The 16,656-nt window shown below is 46.4% G+C and overlaps 1 protein-coding gene across 2 annotated transcripts in view; it reads left to right on the forward strand.

The window, feature by feature from the left end:
- Nucleotides 1-16,656, forward strand: part of LOC140193275 (WD repeat-containing protein 26-like) — a 214,778-nt gene that overhangs the window by 67,504 nt on the left and 130,618 nt on the right. For both annotated transcript variants that reach the window (XM_072250646.1, XM_072250647.1), the window contains exon 5: nt 16,255-16,352. In XM_072250646.1, coding sequence (XP_072106747.1) covers nt 16,255-16,352 — 98 coding nt within the window. The remainder of the gene's footprint in view (nt 1-16,254; nt 16,353-16,656) is intronic.

Consider the following 16,656-nt stretch of genomic DNA (forward strand, 5'->3'; position numbering starts at 1 on the left):
CTTTTGTGTCCCCGCCTCACATGGTTGTGACCACCAGCAGTTCCATTAGCCTATACGTACCCAGGATCCAAAGAGTTCAGCCTCCAAGTATCCTGAAACCTCATCCTTAATAATGGACCCAAATGTCTTCCCAACCACTGAGGTCAGGCTAACTGGACCACAATTTCCCGTCTTTTGCTTCCCTCCTTCCTTGAAGAGAGAAGTGACATTTGCAATTTTCCAGTCCTCCGGAACCGTTCCATAATCTAGTGATTCTTGAAAGATCGTTCCTAATGTCTGCACAATCGCTTTAGCTATCGCTTTCAGAACCATGGGGTGTAATCCATCTTGTCCAGGTGACCTATCCACCTTCAAATTTTTCAGCTTCCCAAGCACCTTCTCCTTAGTAATAGCAGTTTCACTCACTTCTGCCCCGACACTAACATCTCTGGCATACTGCTGGCATTAAAGACTGACGCAAAATGTCTATTCCATTTCTCTGCCATTTCTTTGTCCCCCTTTACTACCACTCCAGTGTCATTTTCCTGCGGTCTGATGTCCATTCTTGCCTCTCATTTACTCCATATATTTGAGAAAAACTATTGGTATCCGCTTTTATATTATTGGCTAGTTCAACTTTCCTCTTTTTATGGCTGTTTTAGTTGCCTTTTGTTGGCTTTTAAAAGCCTCCCAATCCTCTACCTTCCTGATTTTTGCTATATTATCTTGCTTTTTTGCCATATTTGACTTTCTTATTGGTCATGTTGCCTCGTACTTCTGTAACCCTCAGGCTCGGCCAGCACGTGTTCGTCTGGGAGGAGACAACTTCTGGCCCCGCCAAACTGAGACATCTCATTTGTGTGGATGCTGCGTGATGTGTTGCCCGGTTACAAATCCGCACCGCAAAATACCAGACACTACACCATATGCAATTAAATGATTGAACTTTATAAATCTTAATCTGAATATAGGGTTAGTAAGGGAAATAAAAAGAAAATGGGCCCATTTTAAGGAGAAAGTCAAAAGTGCACGTTGGAGCTCACTGCCACAGCTATGCATTAGCCATTGCCCTCCTCCGAGTGTCGCCAACCTTCAGACCCTCACTCCCAGTCCACTCTGTCCAGTGGTCTACCAGCTCTCTCCACACGCGCCTTCCTCCTCCTTCCTGCGCCGACAAAGACCGCGAAAATCTCCCTTCCAGACCCACAAGAAAGAACAACATTCCTCTCATTGGGTAGCCCTGCATTCCATAGCCCTGTTATCTTTAGTCATAACCCAAACATTGCTGCTGCAGAGAAACCATTACATTAGCAGTGAAACATTGCAGAGAGGCCATTACATGAGCAGTGATACCTTACAGTGTGTTACACTTTCTTTAGAATACTAATTCAACTTTGAGAGGTATCTATTCTGTGCTTTCTGAATTGCTTCCAGAAGCTCCAGCCATTGCTGCTCTGCTGTCATCCCTGCTGGTGTTCCCTTCCAATCAACTTTGGCCAGCTCCTCTCTCATACCTCTGTAATTCCCTGTACTCCACTGTAATGCTGATACATCTGACTTTAGCTTCTCCCTCTCTCTCTCTCAAATTACAGGGTGAATTCTAAAATTATGATCACTAATGGTTTCATTACTTTAAGCTGCCTAATCAAATCTGGTTCATTGCACAACACCCAATCAGGAACAGTTGCTACCCTGGTGGGCTTAACCACAATGCACCTTAAAAAGCCATTTTGTAGGTATTTTACAAATTCCCTGTCTTGGGATCCAGCACCAACCTGATTTTCCCAATCAACTGAAATCCCTCATGACTATCGGAACATTGATCTATTGATATGTGTTTTCTATCGCCCATTGTAATCTGTGGCTCACATCCTGGCTACTGTTCAGAGGCCTGTATATAACTCCCATCATGATCTTTCTCAACTCTACCCACAAGGATTCTACACCTTCTGATCCTATGCCACCTCTTTCTAAGGATATGATTTCATTTTATTTCACCAACAGAGCCCCTTCTGCCTGTCCATGAGACATAGGAGCACAATCAGGCCATTCAGCCCATCGAGTCTGCTCTGCCATTCCATTATGGCTGATCCCGGATCCACTCAACCCCATACACCTGCCTCCTCGCCATGTCCTTTGATGCCCTGACCGATCAGGAAACTATCAACTTCTGCCTTAAGTTACCCATGGACTTGGCCTCCACCGCAGTCTGTGGCAGAGCATTTCACAGACTCACTACTTTCTGGCTAAAAAAGTGCCTTCTTACCTATGTTCTAAAAGGACGCCCTTCAGGTTTGAGGCTGTGCCCTCTAGTTCTGGATACCCCCACCACAGGAAACATCTCTCCACATCCACCCTAACTAGTCCTTTCAATATTTGGTAGGTTTCAATGAGATCCCCCTGCATTTTTCTAAATCCCAGTGACTACAGGCCCAAAGCTTCCAAACGCTTCTCATATGTTAACCCCTTTCTTCATCCTCCTGAACCTTCTCTTGACCCTCTCCAATGACAACATATCCTTTCTGAGATATGGGGTCCAAAACTGCTGACAATACTCCCAAGTGTGGCTTGACTAAAGCTTTAGCATTATCTCCTTGTTTTTATATTCTATTCCCCTTGAAATAAATGCCAACATTGCATTTGCCACCTTTACCACAGACTCAACCTGTAAGTTAACCTTTTGGGAGCTTTGCACGAGGACTCCTAAGTCCCTCTGCACCTCTGATGTTTGAACCTTTTCCCCATTTTAGATAATAGTCCGCACTTTTGTTCCTTTCACCAAAATGCATTATCATACATTTCTCAACACTGTATTCCATCTGCCTCTTTTTTGCCCATTCTTTCAATTTGTCTAAGTCCTGCGGCAATCGCATTGCTTCCTCAGCACTACCTACCCCTCCACCTATCTTCGTATCTTCTGCACACTTTGCCACAAAGCCATCAATTCCATTATCTGAATCATTGACAAACAATGTGAAAAGTAGTGGTCCCAATACTGATCCCTGAGGAACACCACTGGTCACTGGCAGCCAAACAGAAAGCCCCCCCGCCTTTATTCCCACTCGCTGCCTCCTGCCTGTCAGCCGTCCCCTTATCCAAGCCAGTATCTTTCCTGTAACGCCGTAGGATTTTGTATTGTTAAGTAGCCTCATGTGTGGCACCTTATCAAACGCCTACTGAAAAACCAAGTGAATGACATCCACTGCCTCTCCTTTGTCCACCCTGCTTGTTACTTCCTCGAAGAACTCTTAACAGATTTGTCAGGCAAGACTTCGCTTTATAAAAGCCATCCTGACTTGAACTTATTTTATCATTTTTCTCCAAGTACCCCGAAACCTCATCCTTAGTAATAGACTCCAACACTTTCCCAACCACTGAGGTGAGGCTAACTAGACTATAATTTCCTTTCTTTTGCCTTCCTCCTTTTTTGAAGAGTGGAGTGACATTTGCAATTTTCCACTCCTCCAGGACCATGCCGGAATCAAGTGATTCTTGAAAGATCTTGACCAATGCATCTGTAATCTCTTCAGCAACCCCTCTCAGGACTCTGGAATGTAGTCCATCAGGTCCAGGTGACCTTTGAGTTTGCCTAGCACTTTTTCCTTTGTAATAAAAATGACACTCACTCCTGCTTCCTGACACTCACAGACCTCCGGCACACTGCTAGTGTTTTTCACAGTGAACACAGATGCAAAGTACCCATTAAGTTTATCTGCCACCTCATTGTCCCCCATTACTACCTCCCCAGCATCATTTTCCAGTGGTCTAATATCAACTCTCACCTCCCTTTCACTCTTTTTTTTATAACTGAAAAAAAACGTTTAGTATCCAGCTTTATTTTTGGCTAATTTTCCCTCATATTTCATATCTTCCCTTCTTATAGCTTTTTTAGTTGCCTTTTGTTGGATTTTAAAAGCTTCCCAATCATCCAGCTTCCCACTGCCTTTTGCTACCTTATATGCTCTTTCCTTGGCCCTTTTGCAGTCCTTAACTTCCTTTGTCAGCCACTGTTACCTACCCTTGCCTTTTGCGAATAACTTCTTCAGTGGGACATTTCTATCCTGCGCCTTGTGAACTATTCCCAGAAACTTCAGCCATCCCTGCTCTGACGTCATCCTGGCCAGTATCCTCTTCCAGTCCACCTGGGCAAGCTCCTCTCTCTTCCCTTTGTAATTCCCTTTGTTCCATTGTGATACTGATACATGTGACTTATGCTTCTCCCTCTCAATATGCAGTATGAATTCGGTCACCTTTACATTAAGCTCTCTATTAAGATCTGGGTTATTGCACAACACCCAGTCTAAGATGGCTTTCCCTGAGTAGGCTTAAGCACAAGCTGCACTAAAAAACCGATCTCGTAGGCCTTCAACAAAATCCCTCTCTTGTGATCAAACACCAACCTGATTTTCCCAATCCCCTTGCATATTGAAGTCCCCCATTAGTGACAGTACCCTTATTACATGACTTATCCAGCTCCCTTTGTAATCTCAACCCCACATCTTGGCTACTATTTGGAGGCCTATATATGATTCCGAAGGGGGGACCTTTGTCCCCCTTCGCCCACACCTCAGCGAGTTCCGCGTTCGCCATGATGCGGAACTCTTCTTCCTCCGTCTCTGAGCCAACTTCTTTGGCAAGGAGTCTTCCACCACCACCGATGACCCCTTCTCCTGTCTTCAACCCTCCTCCTCTTCATGGACACCCAGCACTGGTCTTCTGCCTGCTCTGGATCTCTTTATCGCTAACTGCCGACGGGACATCAACCGTCTCGACTTCACCGCACCTTGTTCCCATTTCAACCTCACTCCTTCCAAACGCTCTGCTCTTCACTCCCTCTGCACTAATCCTAACCTTACTATTAAACCCGCCGATAAGGGGGGTGCTGTTGTAGTCTGGCATACTGACCTCTACCTTGCCGAGGCACAGCGACAACTCGCGGATACCTCCTCTTATTTACCCCTCGATCGTGACCCCACTAAGGAGCACCAAGCCATTGTCTCCCACACCATCACCGACTTTATCCGCTCAGGGGATCTCACATCCACTGCTACCAACCTTATAGTTCCTAAACCTCGCACTTCCCGTTTCGACCTCCTACCCAAGATCCACAAACCTGCCTTTCCTGGCAGACCTATTGTCTCAGCTTGCTCCTGCCCCACTGAACTCGTTTCTGCATACCTTGACACAGTTTTATCCCCCCTTGTTCAATCCCTTCCTACCTATGTTTGTGACACTTCTCACACTCTTAAACTTTTCGATGATTTTATGTTCCCTGGCCCCCACCGCTTTATTTTCACCATGGATGTCCAGTCCCTATATATTTCCATACCCCATCAGGAAGATCTGAAAGCTCTCCACTTCTTTTTGGATTCCAGACCTAACCAGTTCCCCTCTACCACCACTCTGCTCCGTCTAGCGGAATTAGTCCTTACTCTTAATAATTTCTCCTTTGGCTCCTCCCACTTCCTCCAAACTAAAGGTGTAGCTATGGGCACCCGTATGGGTCCGAGCTATGCCTGTCTTTTCGTTGGCTTTGTGGAACAATCTATGTTCCGTACCTATTCTGGTATCTGTCCCCCACTTTTCCTTCGCTACATCGACGACTGCATTGGCGCTGCTTCCTGCACGCATGCTGAGCTCGTTGACTTCATTAACTTTGCTTCCAACTTTCACCCTGCCCTCAAGTTTACCTGGTCAATTTCCGACACCTCCCTCCCCTTTCTAGATCTTTATGTCTTTATCTCTGGACACAGTTTATCTACTGATGTCTACTGTAAGCCTACTGACTCTCACAGCTATCTGAACTATTCCTCTTCTCACCCTGTCTCTTGCAAAAATGCCATCCCCTTCTCACAATTCCTCCATCTCCGCCGCGTCTGCTCTCAGGATGAGGCTTTTCATTCCAGGACGAGGGAGATGTCCTCCTTTTTTAAAGAAAGGGGCTTCCCTTCCTCCACTATCAACTCTGCTCTCAAACGCATCTCCCCCATTTCACGTACATCTGCTCTCACTCCATCCTCCCGCCACCCCACTAGGAATAGGGTTCCCCTGGTCCTCACCTACCACACCACCAGCCTCCGGGTCCAACATATTACTCTCCGTAACTTCCGCCACCTCCAATGGGATCCCACCACTAAGGACATCTTTCGCTCCCCCCCCTTCTGCTTTCTGCAGGGATCGCTCCCTACATGACTCCCTTGTCCATTCGTCCCCCCCATCCCTCTCCACTGATCTCCCTCCTGACGCTTATCCTTGTAAGCGGAACAAGTGCTACACATGCCCTTACACTTCCTCCCTTACCACCATTCAGGGCCCCAGACAGTCCTTCCAGGTGAGGCGACACTTCACCTGTGGTTGGCTGGGGTGATATACTGCGTCCGGTGCTCCCAATGTGGCCTTCTATATATTGGGGAGACCCGACGCAGACTGGGAGATTGTTTTGCTGAACACCTACACTCCGTCTGCTAGAGAAAGCAGGATCTCCCAGTGGCCACACATTTTAATTCCACATACCATTCCCATTCTGATATGTCTATCCATGTCCTCCTGTACTGTAAAGATGAAGCCACACTCAGGTTGGAGGAACAACACCTTATATTCCGTCTGGGTAGTCCAACCTGATGGCATGAACATTGACTTCTCTAACTTCCACTAGTGCCCCACCTCCCCCTCGTACCCCATCCATTATTTATTTATATACACACATTCCTTCTCTCTCTCTCTCTCTCCTTTTTCTCCCTCTGACTATACCCCTTTCCCATCCTCTGGGTTTTCCCCCCCTCCCGCTTTTCATTCTTCCTGGGCCTCCTGTCCCATGACCCTTTGCCACTGACCTGTCCAGCTTTTGGCTCCATCCCTCCCCCTCCTGTCTTCTATCATTTTGGATCTCCCCCTCCCCCTCCCGCTTTCAAATCTCTTACTAGCTCTTCCTTCAGTTAGTCCTGACGAAGGGTCTCGGCCCAAAATGCCAACTGTACCTCTTCCTATGGATGCTGCCTGGCCTGCTGCGTTCACCAGCAACTTTGATGTGTGTTGCTATGATTCCCATAATGGTTTTTTACTCTTGCAGTTTCTTAACTCCACCCACAGAAATTCAACATTCTCTGACCCTGTGTCACCCTTCTAAAGATGTAATTCCATCTGTCACCAACAGAGCCACACCACCGCCTCTGCCTTCCTGCCTGTCCTTTCGATACAAGGTATTTCCTTTGCCGTTAAGCTCCCAACTATGCCATTCTTTCAGCCACCACTCAGTGATGCTCACAACGTCACACTGACCAACCTCTAATTGCGTCATGAGTTCGTCCACCTGATCCTGAATGCTACACACATTTAAATACAGCACCTTCAGTCCTGTATTCTTTGCCCTTTTGAATTTTAACTCTGCTCTATCTGCATTTGTACCCAATCTTTGGCTTGTCCTTCCTTACATCACATTGGATAAGTCATCATGACCGGACGGGATGTACCCCATGCTACTGTGGGAGGTGAGGGAAGAGATTGCTGAGCCTCTGGCGATGATCTCTGCATCATCAATGAGGACGGGAGAGGTTCCGGAGGACTGGAGGGTTGCAGATGTTGTTTCCATATTCAAGAAAGGGAGTAGGGATAGCCCAACAAATTATAGACCAGTGAGTCTTACTGCAGTGGTTCATAAGTTGATGGAGAAGATCCTGAGAGGCAGGATATATGAACATTTGGAGAGGCATAATATAATTAGGAATAGTCAGCATGGCTTTGTCAAAGGCAGGTCGTGCCTTACGAGCCTGATTGAATTTTTTGAGGATGTGACTAAAACACATTGATGAAGGTAGAGCAGTAGATGCAGTGTATATGGATTACAGCAAGGCATTTGGTAAGGTACCCCATGGAAGGCTTGTTGAGAAAGTAATGAGACATGAGATCCAAGGGGACATTGCTTTGTGGATCCAGAATTGGCTTGCAAATACAAGGCAAATAGTGATTGTAGACAGGTCATATTCTGCATGGAGGTCGGTGACCAGTGATGTGCCTCAGGGATCTATTCTGGGACCCCTACTCTTCGTGATTTTTATAAATGACCTGGATGAGGAAGTGGGTTAGTAAATTTGCCGATGACACAGAGGTTAGGGGTGTTGTGGATAGTGTGGAGGGCTGTCAGTGGGACATTGATAGGATGCAAAACTGGGCTGAGAAGTGGCAGATGGAGTTCAACCCAGATAAGTGTGAGGTGGTTCATTTTGATAGGTCAAATATGATGGCAGAATATAGCATTAATGGTAAGACTCTTGGCAGTGTGGAAGATCAGAGGGGTCTTGGGGTCTGAATCCATAGGACACTCAAAGCTGCTACGTAGCTTGCCTCTGTGGTTAAGAAGGCGTATGGTGTATTGGCCTTCATCAATCGTGGGATTGAGTTTAGGAGCCGAAAGGTAATGTTGCAGCTCTGTAGGACCCTGGTCAGACCCCACTTGGAGTACTGTGCTTAGTTCTGGTCGCCTCACTACAGGAAGGACCCGGTAACCATAGAAAGGTGCAGAGGAGATTTACGAGGATGTTGCCTGGATTGGGGAGCATGCCTTATGAGAATAGGTTGAGTGAACTCTGCCTTTTCTCCTTGGAGCGATGGAGGATGAGCGGTGACCCGATAGAGGTGTGCAAGATGATGAGAGGCATTGATCCTGTGGATAATTAGAGGCTTTTTCCCAGGGCTGAAATGGCGAGCACAGTTTTAAGGTGCTTGGAAGTAGGTACAGAGGAGATGTCAGGGGTAAGTTCTTTTACTCAGAGAGTGGTGAGTGCGTGGAGGCGGAAATGATAGGGTCTTTTAAGAGACTCCTGGATAGGTATATGGAGCTTAGAAAAACAGTGGGCTGTGGGTAATTCTAGTAATTTCTAAGGTAAGGACATGTTCAGCATGGCTTTGTGGGCTGAAGAACGGTTTTCTGTGTTTCTACATTCTTGTTACATCCATCATCTACTTGTAAGCCTGCTGGCTCATCCTCAGCTCTGTCATTCTGGTTCTGAACTCCCTGCCATATTAGATTAAACCACTCCCATCAGCTCTAGTAAACCTGCCCACAGGAATATTGGTCCCCCTCAGGTTTAAGTGTCCCTTTTGTACAGGTCCCACCTGCCCCAGAAGAGGTTCCAATTATCCAGAAATCTGTATCTTTGCCCCCTGCTCCAATTCTTCAGCCATGCATTTGTTTGCCACCTCATTCTATTCCTATACTCACTGTCGCGTGACACAGGCAGCAATCCCGAGATTACTACCTTTGAGGTGCTGCTTCTCAGCTTCTTTCCTAACTCCCTGTATTCTGTTTCCAGGACCACCTCCCTTTTTCTACCTATGTCGTTGGAACCAATATGTACCACGGCTTCCGGCTGCTCACCCTCACATTTCAGGATAAGCTCTAAGCAGGTCTGTTATATTGTTTGACTCCACCATCATCCTCGATGTCAGGGTCAAGGAAGCTCACCGATGCCTTTACTTCCTCAGGAGGCTAAAGCAATTCGGCACGTCTCCATCGATTCTTACCAATTTTTGTCAATGCACCATAACGTGGTAGCGTAGTGCAGCGGTCCCCAACCACCGGGCAAAGCATGTCCTACCGGGCCGCGAGGAAACCATATGAGTCAGCTGCCCCTTTCCTCATTCCCTGTCACGCGCACTGTTGAGGTTGAACACACGCGAGGTCATTACGCCCGCGTCATCCATGTCAGTGCGGGAAGCAGATCAACTCCCCGAGCTAGCAAATGACGGCGGGCTAAAAAGTATGTTTGACATAACATCTCTGCCGGCATTAACCATAGAAACTACAGCACAGAAACAGGCCTTTTGGCCCTTCTTGGCTGTGCCGAACCATTTTCTGCCTAGTCCCACTGACCTGCACACGGACCATATCCCTCCATACACCTCCCATCCATGTATCTGTCCAATTTATTCTTAAATGTTAAAAAAGAACCCACATTTATCAGCTCGTCTGGCAGCTCATTCCATACTCCCACCACTCTCTGTGTGAAGAAGCCCCCCCTAATGTTCCCTTTAAACTTTTCCCCCCTCATTCTTAACCCATGTCCTCTGGTTTTTTTCTCCCCTTACCTCAGTGGAAAAAGCCTGCTTGCATTCACTCTATCTGTACCCATCATAATTTTATACACCTCTATCAAATCTCCCCTCATTCTTCTACGCTCCAGGGAATAAAGTCCTAACCTATTCAACCTTTCTCTGTAACTGAGTTTCTCAAGTCCCAGCAACATCCTTGTAAACCTTCTCTGCATTCTTTCAACCTTATTTATATCCTTCCTGTAATTTGATGACCAAAACTGAACACAATACTCCAGATTCGGCCTCACCAATGCCTTATACAACCTCATCATAACATTCCAGCTCTTATACTCAATACTTTGATTAATAAAGGCCAATGTACCAAAAGCTCTCTTTATGACCCTATCTACCTGTGACGCTACTTTTAGGGAATTTTATATCTGTATTCCCAGATCCCTCTGTTCCACTGCACTCCTCAGTGCCTTACCATTAACCCTGTATGTTCTACCTTGGTTTGTCCTTCCAACGTGCAATACCTCACACTTGTCTGTATTAAACTCCATCTGCCATTTTTCAGCCCATTTTTCCAGCTGATCCAAGACCCTCTGCAGGCTCTGAAAACCTTCCTCACTGTCTACTACACCTCCAATCTTTGTATCATCAGCAAATTTGCTGATCCAATTTACCACATTATCATCCAGATCATTGATATAGATGACAAATAACAATGGACCCAGCACTGATCCCTGTGGCACACCACTAGTCACAGGCCTCCACTTGGAGAAGCAATTCTCTACTACCACTCTTTGGCTTCTTCCATTGAGCCAATGTCTAATCCAATTTACCACCTCTCCATGTATACCTAGCGACTGAATTTTCCTAACTAACCTCCCATGCGGGACCTTGTCAAAGGCCCTACTGAAATCCATGTAGACAATATCCACTGCCTTCCCTTCATCTACTTTCCTGGTAACCTCCTTGAAAACCTCCAATAGATTGGTCAAAGATGACCTACCACGCACAAAGCCATGTTGACTCTCCCTAATAAGTCCCTGTCTATCCAAATGCTTGTAGATTCTGTCTCTTAGTACTCCCTCCAATAACTTACCTACTACTGACGTTAAACTTACCGGCCTATAATTTCTCGGATTACTTTTTGATCCTTTTTTAAACAATGGAACAACGTGAGCCACTCTCCAATCCTCCAGCACCTCAACTGTAGACAGCAACATTTTAAATATTTCTGCCAGGGCCCCTGCAATTTCAACACTAGTCTCCTTCAAGGTCTGAGGGAACACCCTGTCAGGTCCCGGGGATTTATCCACTTTAATTTTCCTCAAGACAGCAAGGACCTCCTCCTTTTCGATCTGTACAGTTTCCATGATCTCACTACTTGTTTCCCTTAACTCCATAGACTTCATGCCAGTTTCCTTAGTAAATACAGACGCAAATAACCTATTGAAGATCTCCCCCATTTCCTTTGGCTCCACACATAGCCGACCACTCTGATCTTCAAGAGGACCAATTTTATCCCTTACAATCCTTTTGCTCTTAATATACCTGTAAAAGCTCTTTGGATTATCTTTCACTTTGACTGCCAAGGCAACCTCATGTCTTCTTTTTGCCCTCCTGATTTCTTTCTTAATTATTTTCTTGCACTTCTTATACTCCTCAAGCACCTTATTTACTCCCTGCTGCCTATATATGTCATACAACTCCCTTTTCTTCTTTATCAGAGTTGCAATATCCCTTGAGAACCAAGGTTCCTTATTCCTATTCATGTTGCCTTTAATCCTGACAGGAACATACAAATTCTGCACTCTCAAAATTTCTCCTTTGAAGGCTTCCCACCTACCGATCACATCCTTGCCAGAGAACAACCTGTCCCAATCCACACTTTTTAAATCCTTTCTCATTTCTTCAAATTTGGCCTTCTTCCAGTTAAGAACCTCAACCCTAGGACCAGATCTATCCTTGTCCATGATCAAGTTGAAACTAATGGTGTTATGATCACTGGAACCAAAGTGCTCCCCTACACAGACTTCTGTCACTTGTCCTAACTCGTTTCCTAACAGGAGATCCGATATTGCATCCCCTCTAGTTGGTCCCTCTATATATTGATTTAGAAAACTTTCCTGAACACATTTTACAAACTCTAAACCATCTAGACCCCTAACAGTATGGGAGTCCCAATCAATATATGGAAAATTAAAATCCCCTACCACCACAACTTTATGTTTCCTGCAGTTGCCTGCTATCTCTCTGGATCATTCTGGATCAAAGTCAAGGCTAAATATCCTGAGATAGCCATGAAAGCACTGAAAAAGTTGCTTCCATTTCCAACATATCTCTGCAATGAATGCAACGAAAACTAAATTGCAGAATAGACTGGACATAAGGAACCCCCTTTGAGTATTGCTGTCTCCCATCACCCTGTGATAGGACTGTGTTATTGCAGGGAAACAAGCCCAGGGCTCCAACTAATTCAGCGATATTTGTGTGTTGCAATGATTTTATATGTTCATACGGGGAAAGTATATGCTGTGTGTTTAATATCCAAAGGTTACTTAAAATGTTATGATGCTATTGACTTATAAGTGACTTATATAACCATATAACAATTACAGCATGGAAACGGGCCATCTCTGCCCTTCTAGTCCGTGCCGAATGCTACTCTCACCTAGTCCCACCGACCTGCACTCAGCCCATAACCCTTTCCTGTCCATATACCTATCCAATTTTTCTTTAAATGATAATATCGAACCTGCCTCTACCACTTCTACTGGAGTTCGTTCAACACTTACTTCAAGCTCCCCTGTCCTCCCCTGATAATTGACTTATCACTATATTCATGTGAGGAAAATAGGCGCTGTGTGTTTAATATTAAATTTGTTAGATAAACCCTTTTAGAAATGAAATCAAAGGTATTAGCCACTTATCACCTATATTCTGGTCGTGATTAACAACCCCGCCCCACCCCCGGTACAGAAGCGCCATAAACGATTTGTAGAGAAAAAAAAATCGGCACATACACGCATGCGCACTGCTGCCCGCGCAAGGCTTCATGGTCATTGTAGTCTTTCTGGGGTAAACACAACATATTTGACTGCTACTCTTGTCCGTTGGCAACCCTACCCGCCCCCCCCCACCCCCTCCACCCCCACTGGTCGGCTGATCCGCAAGAATATTGTCAATATTAAACCGGTCCGCAGTGCAAAAAAGGTTGGGGACCCCTGGCATAGTGGACAGCTTCTACCCTGCTGTTAGAAGACTGTTGAATGGTCCCCTTGTATGATAAGGGTGATCGATGGGTTGCAGCCCTGGATGGTGTCAAACTTCTGAAGAGTTGTTGGAGCGGGACTCACCCAGAGAACGTCCCATCACCCTCCTGACCTGTGCCTTGTCGTCGGAGCATCACAGAGTTAGACAACATCACCCTCCTGACCTGTGCCTTGTCGTCGGAGCATCACAGAGAACGTCCCATCACCCTCCTGACCTGTGCCTTGTCGTCGGAGCATCACAGAGAACGTCCCATCACCCTCCTGACCTGTGCCTTGTAGTCAGAGCATCACAGAGTTAGACAACATCACCCTCCTGACCTGTGCCTTGTAGTCAGAGCATCACAGAGTTAGACAACACAGAAACAGGCCTTTGGCCCAACTTGCCATGATGGGAAGGTCACTCACTTCAGGATCCCCGCCCTCTGACTTGCTCCTATAGTTACAGAGAGAGTGCAGTGCAGGTAGACAAGAGAGTGAAAGATAATAACCAGTTAGATTGTGAGGCCAGGAGTCCATCTTCTTGTCCAAGAGTTTGATAGCAGCAGAGTAGAAACTGTCCTTCAGCCAGGTGGCACGTGCATCCAGGATTTTGTATCTTCTGCCTGAAGGGAGAAGAGAGAATGTCTGGGATGAGTGGAGTCTTTGATTATACTGGCTGCTTTACCGAGGCAGCAAAGAGAGTCCGCAGAAGGGAGGCTGATTTTCCATGATGTGCTGAGCTGTGGCCACAACGCCCTGCAGTTCCTTGCACTCGTGCAGAGCAGATGCCGTACCAAACCGTGGATCATCCTTGTAGAATATCTCCCTTGGTGCGCCATTTAAAAATTGGTAAAAGTTAACAGGAGTCTCCTGTGGAAGTAGAGTTTTCTAAACCATGACGTCAACGTGGTTGGACCAGGACGGCAGTTGGTGATGTTCACACCTAGGAATATGAAACTGTCAACCCTCTTAACTTCATTGAAGTAGACAGGAGGATCCCCACCATCAGTATCCTGAGGGTCAGCACTATGCAAAAATTCAACTGGTCCAGGCACAGTGAATTCCACAGACTCACCACCCTTTGGCCAAAGAAATTCCTCCTCAGATCCATTCCAAATGGATGTCTCTCTATTCTGAGGCTGTGCCCTCTGGTCCCAGACTCCCCCACTATAGGAAACATCCTCTCCACATCCACTCTATCTGTGTCCTCTGCTCCTAGACTCCCCCACTATAAGAAACATCCTCTCCACATCCACTCTATCTGTGTCCTCTGCTCCTAGACTCCCCCACTATAAGAAACATCCTCTCCACATCCACTCTATCTGTGTCCTCTGCTCCTAGACTCCCCCACTATAGGAAACATCCTCTCCACATCCACTCTATCTGTGTCCTCTGCTCCTAGACTCCCCCACTATAGAAAACATCCTCTCCACATCCACTCTATCTGTGCCCTCTGATCCTAGACTCCCCCACTATAGGAAACATCCTCTCCACATCCACTCTATCTGTGTCCTCTGGTCCTAGACTCCCCCACTGTAGGAAACATCCTCTCCACATCCACTCTATCTGCGTCCTCTGGTCCTAGACTCCCCCACTATAGGAAACATCCTCTCCACATCCACTCTATCTGTGCCCTCTGCTCCTAGACTCCCCACTACAGGAAACATCCTCTCCACATCCACTCTATCTGTGTCCTCTGCTCCTAGACTCCCCCACTATAGGAAACATCCTCTCCACATCCACTCTAACTGTGTCCTCTGGTCCTAGACTCCCCCACTGTAGGAAACATCCTCTCCACATCCACTCTATCTGTGCCCTCTGATCCTAGACTCCCCCACTATAGGAAACATCCTCTCCACATCCACTCTAACTGTGTCCTCTGGTCCTAGACTCCCCCACTGTAGGAAACATCCTCTCCACATCCACTCTATCTGCGTCCTCTGGTCCTAGACTCCCCCACTATAGGAAACATCCTCTCCACATCCACTCTATCTGTGTCCTCTGGTCCTAGACTCCCCCACTATAGGAAACATCCTCTCCACATCCACTCTGTCGAGGCTTTTCAGCATTCAATAGGTTTCAATGAGATCCCCCCATCTTATTTTTCTAAATTCCGGCAAGTAAAGGCCCAGAGCTGTCAATCACTCCTCATATGAGAAGCCTTTCATTCCAAGAATCATGCACGTGAACCTCTTGTGAACCCTCTGCAATGTCATAGATAAGGGGCCCAAAACTGTTCACGAATCCCCCAAGTGAGGCCTCACTGGCACCTTATAAAGCCTCAGCATTACATCTTTGTTTTTATAGTCTAGTCCTCTCAATATGAATGCTGACATTGCATTTGCCTTCCTCAACACTCACTCAACCTGCACGTTAACCTTCAGGGAATCCTGCAAGAGGACTCCCAATTCCTTTAGCACCTTTGATTGTTGAGTTTTCTCCCCATTTAGAAAACAGTCTTCCCTTGCATTCCTCTACCAAAGTGCATGACCATACACTTCCCAACACTGTATTCCACCTACCAGCTCTTTGTCCATTCTCCTAATCTAAGTCCTTCCCTAGCCTCCCTGCTTCCTCACCACTACCTGTTCCTCCTCCTATCTTCGTATCATCCTGAAGTTTGGCGACAAAGCCATCAATTCCATCATCCAAACATTGACATATAACGTAAAAGAATTGGTCTCAACACCGAGCCCTGTGCAGTACCACCAGTCACCAGCAGCAAATCGGAAAAGGCTCCCTTTATTCCCACTCTTTGCCTCCTGCCAGTCAGCCATTGCTCTATCCAGTAATACCATGGGATCTTATCTTGTCAAGCAGCCTCATATGCAGCACCTTGTCAAAGGCCTTCTGAAAATCCACGTAAACAACATCCACAGATTCTCCTTTGCATATCCTGCTTTTTATTTCCTGGAGGAATTCTAACAGGTTTAAAAGAGTCTCCTAAATGTCCCTAATGTATCTGCCTCTGCCGCCACCCCGACAGATACCTGATGTGCAGTGACGCGAATGACCTCCGAGCCAAGGCGGAGTGGGAGGGCAAGGGCAGTGCTTCGCGAACCAAACTCCTGGACAAGCTTCACAGTAAGTCTTCAAGGAAGCAGTGCGGGGGGGTGGGGTGGCGGTGGTGATCTTATTCAAGCATTCAAAGAGGGCTTGACAGGGCTGATGTTGGGACATTTTCACCAGCAGGAGAGCCTCGAACAAGGTGGACATAATTGCAGGATTAGAGACCGGTCATTTAAAACTGAGCTCCGCAGAAACTTCTTCTCTCACTCGTTCCTCAACCGCACTTTATCATGTACAAGGAGAACAGCACAGCCCCTGTTATCACACTGTTATGAATTCTGGACAGAGAAATGCCATTTTTTAGACAGAATGGTATAAA

This window comes from Mobula birostris, unplaced genomic scaffold (genome assembly GCF_030028105.1).
Source record: "Mobula birostris isolate sMobBir1 unplaced genomic scaffold, sMobBir1.hap1 scaffold_490, whole genome shotgun sequence".
Taxonomy (NCBI): Eukaryota; Metazoa; Chordata; class Chondrichthyes; order Myliobatiformes; family Myliobatidae; genus Mobula; species Mobula birostris.